The 18,509-nt window shown below is 39.3% G+C and overlaps 1 protein-coding gene across 4 annotated transcripts in view; it reads left to right on the forward strand.

Annotated features, from left to right (window-relative positions):
• Positions 1 to 18,509, forward strand: part of ASAP1 (ArfGAP with SH3 domain, ankyrin repeat and PH domain 1) — a 144,305-nt gene that overhangs the window by 117,808 nt on the left and 7,988 nt on the right. For 2 of the 4 annotated variants that reach the window (XM_079301134.1, XM_079301135.1), the window contains 5 exons: positions 590 to 818; positions 10,400 to 10,561; positions 13,501 to 13,564; positions 15,190 to 15,248; positions 17,514 to 18,016. In XM_079301134.1, the coding sequence (XP_079157260.1) occupies positions 590 to 818; positions 10,400 to 10,561; positions 13,501 to 13,564; positions 15,190 to 15,248; positions 17,514 to 18,016 (1,017 nt within the window). The remainder of the gene's footprint in view (positions 1 to 589; positions 819 to 10,399; positions 10,562 to 13,500; positions 13,565 to 15,189; positions 15,249 to 17,513; positions 18,017 to 18,509) is intronic. The other 2 variants (XM_079301136.1, XM_079301137.1) reach the window with 1 other exon arrangement.

Below are 18,509 nucleotides of genomic sequence, written 5' to 3' on the forward strand. Positions count from 1 at the left end.
GGGAAACAGATCCTGCTCCATATGCACCCATTAATGTACAGCAGGCAAAAACTGATGTGTAAAATTTCTTCAAAGAGCCATTAGATGCATTTAAAAAGAGCTGTATCATGGATTATATTGCTAGTTCAGGGACCAAATAAATCTGATCTGTCAGAAGTGTTTGTTCATTTTTACTAGGCATCAGTGGGGTTATATATTTGATACTTGAGGATAATTGTCTACTCTGAGTAATGGGCTATATTTATATTCCCTCTTACTAAATTATAATTACTCTTACATTCTAAAACTTACTGGGCTTTTATTGGTATTTTAATTAGTATATTATTAGTGTGTGTTTCTTGCTTTAACATTAAATCTAATTTAGTGTTCATGATGATTTGTTGATGGTACAATCTTAATTTTCATTTAGAAGGGAGGACCTTTCAGGTTGAATTCCTGAGAAAGGGAGGAGTGGGGGTTTATTTGTCCAACAATGAAGAAAACTAGGCTCATATTCACTAAATTATGTTCTGGTATGCTGTTTTCCAAACATACTAATTGTAATTAGTGTTTAGACAGCTGTATCATATCTTTGTTTTTCTATTCACAGCCTAGTCCTATAAAAAAGGAAAGATCTCCAAGGCCCCAAAGCTTTTGTCACTCCTCAAGCCTTTCTCCCCAAGACAAACTGACTCACCCTTCATTTAGCACTCCCAGAGACAAGCAAAGACTCTCCTATGGAGCCTTTACCAACCAGATCTTTGCTTCTGCAAGCACAGACTCACCCACCTCTCCAACATCTGATGCTCCTCCTCTTCCTCCTAGAAATGCTGGCAAAGGTAAGTCTGTCTCCAAACTACACTTGCAAGCAGTGATTTTCCCACTGCTGCCCTTTCATTAACCAAGGACATTGCAATGTTTCAAGATATTATTGATGCAGTAATGTGGTACAACTTAAAAGACCTGGGGGCACTTTGTGATAGACTCATTCATAATACTGAAATGAATGGGTGAGGAAAAAACTAATACTCTGCTAAATGAAAGTCAGTTAATTTTATGAGACTTACAGCTGCAGTGGATTGTGATGGTTTGACCTAGATATCTCTTCAAATTTAGAAGATATATTTATGGAACAAAACTTTTTACTGTATTATAATTTGTGCAGGTCTACTTTTTAGGACAAAGAAACCTGTTTACAATGGAAATTCCTTTTTACATGTTTAATTTAGAAACTGATAAATTGTGTTTTTACAGTAGATTTCTTGGAGAAGTCTTTAGTTGTGATGAGGGTTACGGTACAGTTTAACACTTCATCACTTAGGCTGATGCTCCCTTCTATCAGCACTACTGTAACTTCATTTCACAACTGGTATTTGACTTTGTTTAGGAAAAATGCAGAGATTCTCTCACCAATATGTGAAAGAGTAAAAGGGACAGTGTTGGCATCAGGTGTTTGCTTTTGCATGGTTCAGATGCTGTGCTTAAGCACAACAGCTCCATCAGTCTTTGCCATGTACTTGCAACTTCCAAACGGATCCCTTGGCTCTCTCTTTTAAACAGGTTTGTTTCCCATTACAAGGCAAAGCAATTTTGCCAGGATTTGCATTTTTGACATGAGATTTTGTAATCCATGTTTCCCTGGGGACTCAGTTGCATTTCTTGTAACTTCACTGTGTCAATCTGCTTGTTGGTATTACAAGATTCTACTTTTTCCTTCCACTCTCCCATCCCTTTTACATGTTCTGTCCCACAGTCTGCTATGGATTGTTCATTACAATGTCCTGGCTTAGATGTTCTTCATGACCTAGGATAACTTCATTTTTGGCATAAAGACCTGGAAATTAATCATGTATCCCATTTCCTTAAGAAGGTTGATGATGATGTGTCTGGTGTCTGTATGCACTGCTTAGTATGTTGTCAGCTTTCAATAGATTTTAATGAACTTTATTTCTTTGTCATTATATAGTGGAGCTCTCATACAGACTTACCTAGAAAATTGTCTATCCCTCCAAGAAGGGGAATATTTATGTTCATATTTAATTCCAAGTATGTGTTTTGATTTCTGAAATGTTAGACATTCTCCTAGTTGTTTCTGGAATTCCCTTGTTGTTTCTAGACCAAGGAATCAATGAAACACTAAAGCTACTGGGAAAGAATTGAGGCATTGAGCTTTTATGTGTTTTCATGTCAGAGATTATGCTAAGAAATCCTTATTTATATCACAATGAAATAATATTACAATATCACAAAATTGCCTTCCAATGTTCTATTAACTGTTTCATCAGAGTGGAAAATGTCAGATTCACAGGGTAAGTCAGGGAGGTTGAATGGAACTGCTGTTACAATGAAGTCACCAAGCTTCTCTGCTTCAAACATGCTGAAATTCTACAGTCTGTCAGTGATACTGGAGTGGAGTTTTGGTTAATATCCACTAAACAATACTGTGAAATTATAAGTTTTCATTGTCTACATGTCTGTGTTGCAGGAATAATTCAAAACTTAAAAGTTGGGGAAAAAAAGTGAAAAATGCATAGGACAATTCATCAGTGTGAAAAGGTTGCTGTAGATGCATCATTTCAGATGCACTTGTGGTTAATTTTAAACTGTGCTACCCTTGTTATCTTTCCTCTTCCAGCTCTCAGATTATTTAAAAGAAGATGAAGAGGAGACTTTCCAATTTCATAAGACACTGTTGACACATCTGAATTTTGAAACAGAGTCAACTTTTTTTTTTTTTTTTTTTTTTTTGTGTAGGAAATCATAAACCTGTAGAATTTTTCTCCTCCTTTGGATGAGTAGTAATAGAGTATATCCCTTACATTGAAGTTTACACATGCTTACTTGTCAGGTGTGTGGTTTTATTTAAAAAGTTCATTTGAATATCTTGTGTTTAGGATTATATGAGAGCATGGTATTACTTTTTTCACTTAGCTCCCTAAACAGCAAGAGTAACAAAAGCACTGAATCTGTGTTTGAATTTCAGCTTCCCTTCTGTCCAAAAACACAATCTGATCTTTGTCCCTGGCAGACAGCACAGGCCTCTGCTAGGACATGGAGGCTGCAGGGAATGGATAGCAGCTGGTTCTGCCCTTTAGAAGGAGGCAGACAATTTTTAAGTTTCATGAGATTTCATCCTTTGGGACATGCAGATGAAACTGTCTGTCCAAAACATGTTTTATTTTAAGAGAACCCCCTCTCTGTAGCCCTCTGTTTCATTGCCCAGTGAAGTTCTGTGGTGTTCCTGAGGGGCCACAGTGGTATGAAAACCATTCACTGAACTTGTTTTGGGGAGAGGAGGGAAGTTTAAAGCAATTTACATGAGACACATCACTCTTCCTCATAGTTTTCAGTGGACATGCTGGCTAAAAATAATTTTATAGGTACAATAGTTGGAGGAGATAATAAGGAGATGTTTTAAATTTCTCCATACATCATTATAACTCATGTCCAGATTTTCCATTTGATAACTTTTCAAAATATTCCTAAAGTGCTGGAACCTTCATGTATTTTACTCCACACTGTCTCATTTGTGGATACATCTTACTTGCTGCTATCTCTGTTATAGATTTAGTTAATCCTAACAGAATTAAAAGTACAGAATGGGTGCAATGGCTGCCTAAGCCAACAACTCTGTGCCTTTTTCAATAGTTTATCTAAGCTTATTCAGGTTCAACTTACTTGGGTTCTCAGTCAAATCTTTAGCATGTAATATTCTCAAAATCATCTTTTTTGCTCTTTTCAGCTTATACCTGCGTTATGGCTCCAGACATCCAGCAGGTCTTCAGCCTATTGTTTTACAAAACGCTTAAAAAATATATAAATTTTTAAGTAGTTGCTTGACTTGCCACAGTAGCTAAATAAAAGTTTGTAGAACCTTCATTGCAAATCCAATGTGAGTGTAATGTTGTTTTGGAGAAGTGTGGGGCAGCCTTATCCAGGTTTCCTTCACTTTAGCTGAAAGCTAATTGATTTCAGTGGTTCTGCCTGTTTATCCCAGATGAACATGGAGGTCAGGGATAAATTCTGTATCATGAAGTTAAGTTTGGATCTTCAACACCTACAAGTTGCATAGTTTACACTCTGTTTCAGCTCTAACATGAGATACCTAAACCCAAAGGCACTTTGTGGTTGCAGTCACTGCTGCTGCAGACACAGCCACATCAGCTGCTCCTTCACTACATCAGACTCCATTTTAACCAAATTAGTTTATTTGGATTTACTGGTAACTCCTAGAAGTTGTTGGACTGCACTGCACACAGGATTAGGAACCTTCTTAATTTCACTGAGTTACTCTGTGCATGTACCAACGTGGCTTTGGTGTTTTTTCTGTGGCTGTGTCAAGGCACTGCCTGGATGGAAATCACACAGGTCTCCATGTCTGGGGTGTTACACCAAACAAACCAAGCAGATTTTACCTTATCTGATTGAAGAATATTTTCATTCTCCTGGGGTTCAAGTTATCTTTTCATCACACAAACTTTTGTCTGTACCTTTGCTGTTTAAATCAGCTTTCTGATTTCTGAAATAGAACTGGAAGTGTCGGGACAGCAGTAAAATTGGCTGTTTCTACTGGAAATGCCACATCAAAAAATCCTTTGGTCCTTGGTTGTTTTTTTATTCCTGATTGTATCATACTGTGGCCTAGCAGGTGTTACAGTCTCTACTGATTTGCAACTGAATAGTCCTTAATTTATAGCACAAATTTATTTATTCTCATTTCCATTACCTCAACCTTTGAGCTCATCTTGTTTCTTCTGAATGCTTGCAGGATTCTATACTTCTCTTGCATATATTTGAAGACTTTTTTTTTTTTAATATTCTTATAAGTGTACTGCACATTTTGGTTGAATAATGTTATTTATCCCACTAGTACTTTGTATTTTTAAATACCATAATAGGAAGGGAAGGCTAGCTGATGACTGTTGGTTTCATGGGGCTCTTCTATTTCTGAATCAACCCAAACCACAAAATTCTTAGTATAACTTTTATCTTTTAAAACTGAACCTCTTTTAAAGCATTAATGTACATTATCTAATTAAAAGTACATTATCTAATGTTCTTCAAATGCTAATGTTGAATCAATGTATATTCTTAGCTTTCTTATTCAGAGTGATCGTGATCATTTTGTCCTTAATTATGCTCTTAGTTTCAGTACTGAAAATATATGATCTGAAGTAAGACAAAGGGAAATTTAAAAATAAGGATAGCAACACTTGTAAATGAAAATACTATTTTTAATATAAGTTACTTTCCTTTGCAGTGTCCATTCTACCCTGAGCTGGAATTCTGGTTTTTTCCCCCCTATGTCTCATTAAGTGGTAAAAAAAAAAAAAAAATGACACGTGAAGTTTTTACACTCTAAACCCATCATTTACTGATTGGGTGGCAACAGCTTTGCATGGTTTCACAAGTACACACATGAACTTTTACTACACTAACTGCACAAACCCTAAAGGCAATGCACTACTAATTGCACACCTTATCCAGTTATCTACCTTAGTACAAGAATTTTGAGATTGTCATCTATTTACACATGAAAGCTGATCTCGGTAATATGAAAAAGTGATAAAATATGACAAGAGTTAGACTGTAAGCATTTGTTTCCCAGTAATTGAGGAAAAGAAAGCCCAACAGAAGCAAAAGGAAAAACTTTTGAATCAAGTTTCTTGGATTTTTCTTTTTGGTTTTTGTTTTTTTTTTTTGCTTGTGTTAGGAAAATGTCCTTTACAAATTGAACTTCTCAACCATTGAGAAGTCATAATTAAGACATCTTTTGGAGAGGAAATGACTGGCTCAATTGCTGCCTGGTTAAAATCACAAAATACCTTTGATCTAGTAACTGCTCTGATTATTGCTTAAAGATTTCTAGCCTAGCCTTGTGTAATTGAGAATATCACACAGGAATTGTTGTAAGCTGTTGGTTTTACACACAGAGTTATGTGTATATATGTGTGTACACGCACAGACACATGCAGTTGCTGAGGTGAGCAGCCCTGGACCTGGCACAGGGGGATTCCTTAGCCAGGGCAACCTCAGGGCAGTGAGAAAGCTGCAGGAGCCACAACATGGGCAGGGCCAGGGGCAACAGGGCTGAGCCCACACTGTGTAAAGAAACTCCTGGAGAGCAGCAAGAACAGTGCAAGTGAGAGGGAGGTGTGGCAGTTTGGATGGGAATTTGCATGGAATGATGCAGAAAGAGGCTGTGGCTGCCAGCCTGAGCAGGGAGCAATGGTGTCTGCCAATGAGTTATCAGAACACACTGAAAGAGCTTTAACTAGATCTGAAAGGGGAAAGGGACAAACCCAGGCTGGCTGGAGGCTGCCCTGGGGGCAGCACACCAGTTTTTGAGGCAGTGTGTGCCAATGAGGTCCTTTGGGCTGGTGTTTCAGTGCAGTGGGCAAATGGAGAGCCCTGTGACAGCAAAGACATAAAGCATGGAAATGCCTCCAAGTCTTGTAGAAATTAGGGCTTCTCCTCCAAAAAAGGTGTTGGGATCAATATCCCAATTGAAGTGCAGCTACACCACTGCACACAGCATGGGCAGGCAGGAGGGGCTGGAAGCCTTTGTGCAGCAGGAAAACTGCAGCTGCCATCGTGCTGGGATGATCACACAGCTGGAGTCTGCCTTGGATGGCTGTGAACCTTCAGAAGGGACAGGGAGAGGCAGCCCTGTGTGTTAGGGACTGTTCTGGGTGGCTGAGCTGAATGATGGTGGCAGTAGGGTGGAATGGTCAGTGGTCGCAATCAGAGAAAGGCCAACAGGCTGATATTCCAGTGGGAATCTGGAGAACACCCACCCAGGAGGGAGAGGCAGATGAGATGCCCTGTAAGCAGCTGGGGGAAGTCTCACAATTGCTGGCCCTTGTTCTCATGGGGCAGGGATGTCCAGGATGTGTCTGGAGTTAGTGGAAGAGAACTTTGCTGCTCAGCTGGTGAGGGAGCCAGCAGAGGAAGGCACCTGCTGTTTGTGAAGAAAGGACTTGAGGCTGATGCAAACCATCAGGGATCATGAATTCTTGGACAAGTAAGGAGGGGAATCAGCAGAGCTGTCACCTTGGACCTCCAGGTCCAAGACTTTGGCCTGTTTAGGAGCCTGGCTGACAGGAGTGCCCTGGGAGACAGTCTAAAAGGAGCCCAGGACCTTCCTCAAGAAGGAAATCCTGAAGGTGCAGGAGCAGAGAGGTGGTTTAGGGCAGGACTTGGCAGTGTCTGACACGATGATCTCTAAGGTCTTTCCCAACTTAAGTGATTCTATGAACTGCAGTGTATTTTATAGTAATTGTACAGTTCATGCATCATCAGGTCTTATATTATTTCACCAACTGTTTCCATAAAATTGTATTGATTCAAGAACTTTTCCCATGTTTTCTTTATTCAAAGTGTGATGTGATTTTTATACCTCTTTCTGAAATGATGTTTTGACGTTTTCCTTTATTTTCTTTTTATTTGAGCATAAATTATTTTGTGTTTCAGCCATGTAATCATTAGCGTATGAGTTTTGTATTCATATTTATTCCCTCTGTGAGTTTAATACAGAAGCTAATGCTATGAGTCTGAAAGTATGATTTTTAATACCTTAAACACCTTTTCCCCATCGCTTTTGTATGCCATGTGAACTTTTGAAAGCAGGGAAGGGGTTTTTTTCAACTCCTCAGTAATATCTGGATATGTATAACTAATGTGAAATCTAAAACATGCCCATATAACATAATTTTGGGGGTTTTTTTTAATTCTACTGCACTTTATTTTTGTAGAGAAGATTTCTTCCTCTTATTGTCAATTAAAGTGCTAGTCTTAGCTCATATTTGAAGCTGGTTTTTTGCAATAAGCTCTCAATGTGTTTCAGTGTCTTTGCTGCCCTTGTTTTCGCCCTGAGCCGATTTTGGGCGGCTCGTGCCCGGCGGGGCGCGCTGCAGTGCGCGCGGCCGCCGCCAGGGGGCGCTGGGACACTCCGGCTGCGGGTATCGCGACAGGGGAGAGGCGGGGCCGGTATCGCGACAGGGGAGAGGCGGGGCCGGTATCGCGACAGGGGAGAGGCGGGGCCGGCATCGCGACAGGGGAGAGGCGGGGCCGGTATCGCGACAGGGGAGAGGCGGGGCCGGTATCGCGACAGGGGAGAGGCGGGGCCGGCATCGCGACAGGGGAGAGGCGGCGCCGGTATCGCGACAGGGGAGAGGCGGCGCCGGTATCGCGACAGGGGAGAGGCGGTGCCCGTATCGCGACAGGGGTGCCCGTATCGCGACAGGGGACAGCGCTGCTCCGCAGCCCGGCCGGTATCGCGACATGGCTCACCACTGTCGTGACTGTAGCGGCGGATATTGGCTCTTCCTTCCCCCTCGCCATTCCCGGACCCATTCGCATTGCATCACAAATCAAACAGCTTTTGATTCGTGTTTCTGAAAGAGAGAATTGGTGATTTGCAGGAGTTTAAGGGATTGTCAGTCACAATTTAGAATGAGGAAAGTTGGTTTTGCTCTCAGAAAGACCTCAATGCACAGTTTAAGTTATCTTGCTTACTTAAGCTCAAGGAAGAAATTAAAATGAGAAAGGGTGAGGATGCAAAATGGGGAACAATCTTTAAATGCACTGGCATTTGACTTGTTGTCAATTAATGGTTTTGTGAACTTGGAATTAAATTGAGAGGAACAATTGCAAAATACATAATTTGATTTACAAAAGTAACCAATTAATTAAGCCAGGCCCAAAATCTCTGCTGGGCTTGTGTTTGAGAGATTCTCCTGCACAGCAGAAGGCCTTCCAGGATTGAATCTGGAGGAGAATAGATTGAATTATTGACTCATTAGGGGCAGTTCTATTAAATTCTTCTTTTCTGTTTATAAGAAAGAGGGAGGTCACCTGCTGAAAATATCTGACAAATAGACTCATGCTTATTGAATGATTGAAGTTGCCAGTTTGTCAATGTTAAATGTTTCACTTTAGGGATTTTAACAAATATTATTTTTCACTGATTTCAATATTTCCATAATATATATAAATTTGGAAGGAGTGCAGGTATTGAGGTATTGATCATTTCCAGACTACCTATAGAGAATATTCATAAATATTTTTGAAGAAGGCAGCTCTAGTTTTGTGTGCTGCATGGTAAGATGCATCTTAAGTAACTAAATGAAGGTTTTGTCTCAAATGCTGGTCAAATAAGGTAGCTTTTAAAAAATAGACAAGTTAACCAACAGCACTGAAAAATAGACTGATAATAGAGTTGAAATTTCAAGTATAACTAGATTTTGCTTTTAAAGTTTTATTTTCTGCATATATCCAGATAGATTGCAAAGCTGTCTGATGTTGCAAAAGTTACTGCAGGTGAAGACTGCAGTGAAGTTTTAGATGTTGGTTAGAGCAAAAAAAGACAAAACCAACAAACCCACAAACTAACAAAACCCACCCCAACAAACAAGCCCCTGGAGCTGTTCCAGCCCACTGCAGAAGGGTTGCAGGTCACGTCTCAGGGCTGCTGGCAGCTGGCTGGAGCAGTGTCCCCTCACTGCCACTTGTGCCCTGCTCTGCTCCCTTGAGCTTCTTCTGGAGACGTTTGTGAAGGTCAATGGTGAAGCTGATTAGCAAAACCTCTTGTCTTCCCACTGGGTTATTTTGTCTTTCAAGCTGTATCTGTTCCCATATTGTGTAAAACATGCATTGTGTTCAGTAATACTTGTCCCAGCATTAAATCAGAGAGAAATAAAAGTATTTAAGGGTAGGGGTGACTGCAAAGGCTCTTGTAAGCAATGCTACTGTGAAATACCAAATCTCAGTCCCAGAAAGGACTTCTCTGATGTTTATTTTATTCATACCATGTGCAACAATTTGCATTGCTTTTTGGACTGCATAGTTTGATGTATTTGATCTACAGAAAAAAGAAAAAAGAATTACAGAAAATCTTCTCAAGCTAAAAATCCTATTTTGAAAGTGAAAAGAAAATTTCTATTTCTTTCCTCCTGCCTTCCAGTTTCTTAACAGAATTTGTATGGGATGGTTTGGAGGGCTATAAAACCTCCCCACAAATAAGAGCATATAGAAAGTGCTTTCATTCTGGTATAAATTAACAGCAATTTTAATCCCACATGCTAAATATTACTTAATTTTAATATTTCAATGCTGCTTTTTTTTTTTTTTTTTTTTTTTTACAATGCCTAAAATTAGAAATCTCAGCATGGTTAATACAATATTTTTTAAAAAAATAAATACACATGTCATTCTATTGTCAAGTTGCTCATATTCCCACAGCTGAGATGGTTAAAAATGTGGTGGATGTGTCGTTGAATCTGAACAGTGTTTTGGCATGGCTTGTCTTTTTATTTTAGTCTTTTGCTGCACTTCACTGTGGGTCTGACTGTGAATTTCTCAGTGCTGCTTTGACGTTTATGCACATGTATTTGTAAGAAGGTTGTTTGTTATTTTGCAGGCCCACCTTCAACCCTCCCTCTAAGCACTCAAACCTCTAGTGGCAGCTCCACTCTTTCCAAGAAGAGACCACCTCCCCCACCCCCAGGACACAAAAGAACCCTCTCTGACCCACCAAGCCCACTACCTCATGGACCCCAGAATAAGGGCCCAATTCCTTGGGGTGAGTTTTGAAATGCAAAACAAAAGGGCAGGGGAAAACCTTTATGATGGCTGATGTGTGATCTTTGGTTTCTTTTTACCTGGTGCTTGCTTTCCAATGATTGCAGCTCGATGCAACGTCAGCTCAGATAAATCAGCAGCTCTATCTTCTGTCACTCTGCCTCCCAGGCTGCTGCAGCCAAGTCTCACTCAGAAAGCTGAAAATGCTCCCTGCTCCCCTGGGGCCCAGTCCAATCTCCTCCCTGTCTCTGCTGTAGCTGCCCAGGCTCTGCTCAGCCCAGCCCTCAGCCCCTGCTCTGCTCTCCTGTGCCCCTGCCCCTCCTGCTGCTGCTGCTGTGCCCAGCTCAGGGATGCTCAGGGATGCTCAGGGATGCTCAGGGATGCAGCTTTGGGACACCCAGGCCCCACTGTGTCTCTGCAGGTCTCACCACTGCCCAGGAGCTTTCCCTGGGCTCTGGGCCACGCCTCTCCTGTCAAGTGTTCACACCTTGCTGGTGGGAATGTGTTGTCTTAATATGTAAGATGTATGTAATATGTTAATATTTGGCTTTTGTGATGTTGTCTGTACATACACAAAGACTGATAGGTTTGCATTCTGCTACCAACAGAAGTTACACAAAACAGAGCATTTTAATTTTTTTTCTTTTTTTTTAAAGTACCAGGATACCTTTCTGACAGATGCTTTTTGGAAACTATTTTCCAGACTACTCAGATTCTTCCTCTTTTGAATAAACATTACTTTATGCAGTCAAATTCTATTGGTAGCTATAAATCTCAGGCCCACATAATTTTCTGTGATTTTTGTCTTGGTGGCAGGATTTCCATGAATCTGTAAATTTTTTAACTGGAATCCAGTGCTTACATAGGTGCATCATCCATACACTACTTGTATCCCATACACTATTTGTATCTTAAGAGAATTATCTCCCTATTCTACTACAAACACTACAATTACTAGCCTGAAATAAAAAATTGCTAGCCTAAAATCACCTTTTTTCAGCAATTTGAGTTAAATGTAGTAAATCATGGAGTACTCACGTGTGACTTAATCTATGGAGATTATGAGGAAAATATGAAGAAAAGTATAGAATCCAATGAAAAGCAAAGGCTTTTTCTCAAGGAATAAAAATAATGGAATTTTTTCAGTTCTCTACTTCTCAGAGGTTGGGGATATGGAAAAAAAAAATGTTTCCTGTGTTCTTGAGTCTAACAGCCCTGTACTTTTTCAGAGGTAGTAAAGACATTTTGAGGAGCTTGGGCTTTAAATATGTAAAAAATCCCAAATATTTAAGTCCAAAACAGGACCAAAGTACCATATACTAGAACACTGTATGATGTAGCACTGTTAGGGTGAAAGGTGTGATAGGATTAGATGCTAAGCAGGTGCCAACTTTTCCTTAAACACACTAGTCAACAGATAAAGGAAGAAGAAAATATGGGAAAGGTGCAGGTGTGCAGTTGAAGAAGCAGCCTGTAGTAGTAAAGCACCTTGTCAGAGCAGGACCACAGAAGAATATTGCTCTTCCTGTCTTCACTGCTTTTCAAGGCAAGCTAAACTTCAGTGGATGGAAGAGGGGCCTCTTCTCCCCATTTTTCTTAGCTGAGATCTGTGCAAATGCTTGTTTCAAAGTCCATTTGGATTTTTAAGCAAGTATTAAATTTTGTGTTTATAAAAGAGGGAGTTTCTTGTATCTGCCTTTGTGGTTTTTTGCTTCAGGATATTGTCAGATTTTCACTGCTTTGCCTTTCAGAAGCTTTCTTCTGTATTGTTATATTTCTTGCAATGTTGAATTTCAGCATTTGTCTTCTAATCTGTGCATTAATTGAAGTTTCAAGCAGAGCAATCCTTAGCTTCTGTCTAAGCAAATTGAGTTACTATTCAAAGATGTTCTAAAAATGTCATTTAGATTATTTTGCATTTCCATAGCAACCATGGGATATTTTTCCTTCCTTTATCCATAGGATCTACATGTTTGCTTTTTACCTTAGCTCCTTTTTTTGCACCACTTTTAAACACAAACATATTTTTAGCAAGGCACAGCATGAGCTTTTCTGCTGTTTCATTTAGACATCAATGTGCCAAGAATGGTATTTAGAAAAATGTGTCATTCTTTTGAATGAGAAGTATTTTGTGTTCTTGGATCATTAAATGTCACTTTGCATCTATTTCAGTGACAAAATTTACTAATGGTTGTTGAAGCTGGTTCTGAGATTAAGACATGCTGTAAAAAGAGAGGCAAAAGGGGATGAAAAGGCACTAAACCAAATGAGTTTGTGTCATTTTACCTTGAAAATGGTGATTGCTAATGAGGAGAAGCTTTCTGCTGAAGGAGTCCAGAGTACCTGGATTTGGATATTGCTGCCTTTTGACAGAATTCTGGATACCTAGGATCTTTTCTTTACCAATGGCTAAAGTACAGATTATGGGAACATACAGTCACTAAATCAGTAAGGACTGTTTTTAACATAGGATAAAATACCAATCCTTAGAAATTTAATGTTTTGTGAGTGAAATCACATTCATGGTGGTTTTATAAAGATGTGCCTCACAGTGCAATATGTAAACATCTGTGATAAATTTGTCTGATACTGGCCTGCTGTATCTCCTCCTATACAGAGAAAATTGAAACACTATTTCAAAACAAATGGCCTACAGCAATGTCATTCAATCTTCTCTTGCCAGGAGATGAGAGCGACCAATGAGTTGTTTTAAAATGTGTTATATGAAAGGTCATCTTGCATTATTTTGGTCCCTCCTGCTTTTTCAACTGCAAAATTATTAATAAAGAATAAATTTATAAATGATATTTTAGATATGTTGTTTAGAAGATGCACAGCATGAGGAATACATGTTTTGCTTTAAATTGCACCCTCTGCTGATTATATTTCTGTTATGCTAACGATTTTTTTTTTTTTACATTGTCCTTCTTTTCACCTCAGGTAATGATTTGGGCCCACCTTCAAAGGCTGCAAACAAGTTTGAGGGGATGTCTCAGCAATCAAGGTAAAATCTGCATATATAAAGGCAAAGATGAAAATTTAAATAATTATAACAAATTTGTAAATTAGAAAAAGAAAGCATTTCATAGGAAATAAAATCCTAGTTATGTTTCTTACAAGTTTTCTGCATGCCTTACTAGCATGCAAATACTTTGGCTCCACTGAGCCTCCTACGCTGTCCAAGCACAATCCATCCTTTGAGCAGGATGGACAGAATGCCTTGTACCCAAATCTCTCTGCTGCTCCTGCTGAAGTGCTCTCCCAGCTGGGGAATGCTGCCTCACACCACAGCCAGCAGGACAGAAGTTATATTTTCATGTCTCCTGGCATTTCATTTGATCTGCTTCAGTGTGAGGTGTCCTGCTGTAGCAGCAGTGTCACTCTGGGTACAGGCTGGCATCAAGGATGGCTCTGTAAGAGAGTTCATCCCAATCTTCCAATTTAGCTGTTTCCCACTCTGTCAGGCTTCTGTGCTGCCACAGTCTGCAGTGACACAAACTGCTTTTAGCTGATGGTTCATCAGCTCTGTCCATTACCAGTGTCTTTTTCAATAGCTGGAGCAGCAAGGACAGCCATACATTGCATTAGAGAGAGGCCAGGGTAGGAGCTGCCCTTTGATGATCATTGTGGGTCCCTTCCAGTTCAGGATATTCTGTGATTTATTGAATCAGTATTGAGCTTGACTGTTCTTTCAGTTTCATGTCATGATGTATTTTTGCTGTTTAAAAAACATCTAGAAATTAAAAGTGTTTCAGCATGCTAATTTTGCAATGTTGGCTGCAGAGACAAGCAATACCAGAATCAATCAGTTGATGCAGAAGAGTCTCTGCTCTGTTGAACATACACTGGCACCTTTTTTATTTACTTTTCATATTTTCTTGGTTTTTGAGTCATTTTGAGCTAGTACTGATTTTTATGTATTGTTAGATGCCTTAGGTATTTTATGCCTTAAATCAGTTTGCTTTCTTCTCTTCTTCCACATTCCTTTTCTATAAAGGTGACTTAGGTGTGGTTTTAGAGGCAAAGCTTTGATGGGAATAGCTAACAAGTGTAATGCAGGTTGACAGAGTGAAGCATGTTGTTTTCCCACAGTCATCAGTATTTCCTGGGAGTAGCAGAGCCCTTGTCTCCTCCTGCAGCAGAGTGTGTGTGATACAATATCACACATGTGCAGGCATCCTACAAGGCATAGCTCAGTCATGGAAAACTGCACTGACATAAAGCACAGATTATATTTTTCAGCATAATTATTTTTAAAAATGAATTTTTCCTAAGGTTCAAAATCTGCCCACAGAGTTGGTCTTTCAGCTTCACCTATTTTCAAAGTATATTTTGCATGTGCCATAGTTCACAGAATACATCTGCCCCATAGTGTTGAAGCTGTGTAGGGTTTGCATGTCTTTCTCTCTGAAAAAAAAAAAACCCAGTTAATTCTTAAAAATGCTTTGAATTTTGGGATCTATCCACAGACAAAGTGATTATACCAAAAGGGCAAAATAAATGTGGGGATTTTTTTTTGGGGGGGGAGCAGTGGAAGGTTTATTTATGGATGTGTAAAGGGGAAAAAATGAGAAATAAGTGTAGTTTATAACAGTTGCAAGAACTCATAATTCACATCTGTTGATTTAGCACTGGGACTGCAAAGACTGCACTTGGCCCTAGAGTTCTTCCCAAACTACCTCAGAAAGGTAAGTATGGCTGTCCTCATAATGGCATCTTCTAAATGTGGGTGAAAGTAGATATTTGTTTTAAATATATGGATCTTTTCAGCAGAAATTTTACTTCTAAAATGCCACAAACAATGAAAGCTTCACAAAAACTGAAAGGATTTTGGAAACTGAAAAAAAGACACTTAGGGAAAAAATAATAAATCATTAACTAATTGAAGCTGGAAGAGACCTCAGGAGGTCCTGTGTTCCAGTCCAGCACTCGGAGCTGGACCAACCTTCTGCCATGAGAGCAGGTTGCTCAAGGCCATGTCCAGTCACATTTTGAGTTATCTATGGATAACTTCCCTGAGCTTCTGTTTCTACCCTAGACCACTCTCATTGTTTTTTTGTTGGTTTTTTTTTTTTTCTAATATCCCCAAGTCCAATTTCTTGACAGCTGGGAGCAAACTGTATCTGTGCCACACTCTGGCAGTCAGAGCTGTCTGTGGTCACTGCGACTGCTTTAGAAAGAATCAGCTTCTGTTACATGATCATTGATGTATCAGTGTCAAACTTGCTGGGACCATCATCCCAGGGAACAACTTTCTTGTAGAAATGTTCTTTTCTAGTCTCTTTAAACTCACACAGCAGGTTTTATTTCTTTTTTTTTTTTTTTTTTTAGTTGTTGCAGCAGTTGACTATGAAGTAGAAAATAGACTCACTTCAGACTATTGTGTCTGAATACAGAATCCATCAAAAATATATCTGTATGAGTGGATTCACAATAGAGCCAGAAGATCAGGAAATGCTGCTGATCCAAAATTCTGAAGCCAGATGTCCAAAATTGAGAGTGCAAATAATTTGTAACAGAAAAAGCAAATGTTAATTTTCAAATTTATTAAATTACAGTTAGTCTGACATTATCTTAAAAGACACACCAATGATATGCTAGGATGGCACTGTGAGGGAAGTCAACACTTCTTTGATTTAAAATGATTTAGGTGAAAATTTAAGAAGGGCCAAGACAAAGCACTTTAATAAGGGCTGCTGTCAGGGTTTTTAATATCTTTTACTTACAACTCAAAGCCATGTGGGTGATCAGTGTGTATGTGCTGTGAGGTAAGCCTAGGACACAGCCATACGTAGAGTTCAAGATTTAATTTTTTAAACAAGAATCTGATAGTAATTCTACAATTCCTTTCATGGTAACTGTGCAAATGGGTTTGGTGTGTTGGGTTGTTTTTGGAGGGGGTTGGGATTTGGTTGGTGGGGTTTTTTTGTTGTTTTTTAGGAAGTTTTTTTTGGGGTTGTTTGTTTTCATAAGTAACCATAAATATATCATGCAAGTGTTACTGAAGTGGGTGATATCAAGAGGGAGTGTTGTTGCTTTCATAGTCAAATTCAGGCCACTTTTATGGCTGATAGAATATGGTACTAAAGCAGTACTGAATGCCATAGGAAATTGTTCCTTGTAGTCAAAATGTGTTGCTTTCATCACAGGTTGTACATTTTTTCTCTCTTGTCCCCCTTCATCTGTTTTTGCATTTGGACTATTTGATTTAGGAGGTTGGGGATTTTTTGTGTGTTCTGATGGTTTTGCTTCTGAGATAGATTGCAGTTGAGTTTTCTTAGGGAGCTTAGCAGTAAAATCCATAGATGGCACTGAGAAAAAGAACTATTTGAAAATCTAGTTTCAATTTCCTCCCATCAAATCTGCAAAATACACATTTTAAAACTTTTCATCTTTACTAAATTGTAAATATATACAATAATTCATTTTTTCTTAGTTTTAGTGTGCATGTCTATGGTACACTACATTCTGTACACTGCATAGATATATGTGTTCACTCTCTTTCTTCTGAGAGATTTTACAGGTACTAATCCTGAGAGTCAAGTGGTTTTTGTATGGAATTCAGCTGTATATGTGAATAATTGTCATTAAAAAGAAATTTTATTACAGTCATGTCAATTGCTCTGTGGGTGGTTTTCCAAAGTCTTTTATTATATTTCATACATTTTGATTTAGGCCCAAAAAGTGATCACTTTATTTCATTTTAAGTAAATAATCTATGAATTGACATCTGATAACACTGCTGGCCTCCAGGAGGAGCAATTAAGTGAAACCTCAGTGAATGAGGGTTATGAAAAGATGTGTTATCCTGCTTTTGTTATAGACTAGGAGGACTTTGGGCAGTCATGGGGCTCAGTGATCATTGACACAATTGCAGTTTTGATGTATGCCTAACTTCTTTAATATTAAAATATTAAGATTATGAAAAACACTGTTTTGCTTTTTTGTTTTAGTGGCACTAAGAAAAATAGAAACCAGTCATCATCTTTCAATAGATAAACCCCATCAGCACATGGAAATGTTTCAGAAGCCCTCACTGTCCATCGATATACCACAGAAACCACAGCCTGGAGACCTGCCCCCAAAGCCTCTGCCTCTGGAATTAACTCAGAAACCTCAAGTGGGAGATTTACCCCCAAAGCCTGGAGAACTACCCCCAAAGCCTCAGCTAGGAGACTTGCCACCAAAACCACAGCTTGGAGACTTACCTCCAAAGCCACAAATGAAGGACCTTCCTCCAAAACCTCAGCTAGGAGAGCTGTTGGCTAAAACTCAAGGTGGAGAGGCAGCAGCAAAGCCTCAGCCCTCAGAGGCAAATCAGAAATCTCACTCCATAGATCTGTCTCCAAACGTGCAGCCCAGAGACACCGTCCAAAGGCAAGCATCTGAAGAGTCTAATGACATAACACACACCCTGCCAGAAACCCCTGTGCCACTGCCCAGGAAAATCAACATGGTAGGTATTGCTCCAGCTCCTTGGAACTATCCATGGAAGGCTTTGAAGTTATTGTAGGACTTTCTGTGCACCTTTGAGCTATGCACTCAAGGCAACATGAAGCTCTGGGCAGGGGTGGGAAATGAGGGGCTCTTTTTTGCCCCAAAGCACCTTCAGCAAATGTTGGGGGTTTTCAAATTCTCCTGCATGCTCAAACAAATACTTGCAACATAAAACAATAATCTTGGCAACATGACAGTGTATTTAGATTTATTGGGATTTATGTATTTATTATATCTATGCCAATCACAGCTCTGAATGAGATGATGATTTTTCTCTGTTGCCTTTGCTTATGGGTCTGTGTGCCTTAGATTGCTAGAATATTTATATATTTCACTTTGTAAGCTTTAAGAAGGGATGTTAGCACCTGTTGTCAGTAGATGCAAAATTTAAAGTCACATTCAGCTGTGGCAAGATAGCAAATGTCCCTGTTGTGAGTATTTCATGTTGATGT

Source organism: Erithacus rubecula (assembly GCF_903797595.1).
Source record: "Erithacus rubecula genome assembly, chromosome: 3".
NCBI lineage: Eukaryota > Metazoa > Chordata > Aves > Passeriformes > Muscicapidae > Erithacus > Erithacus rubecula.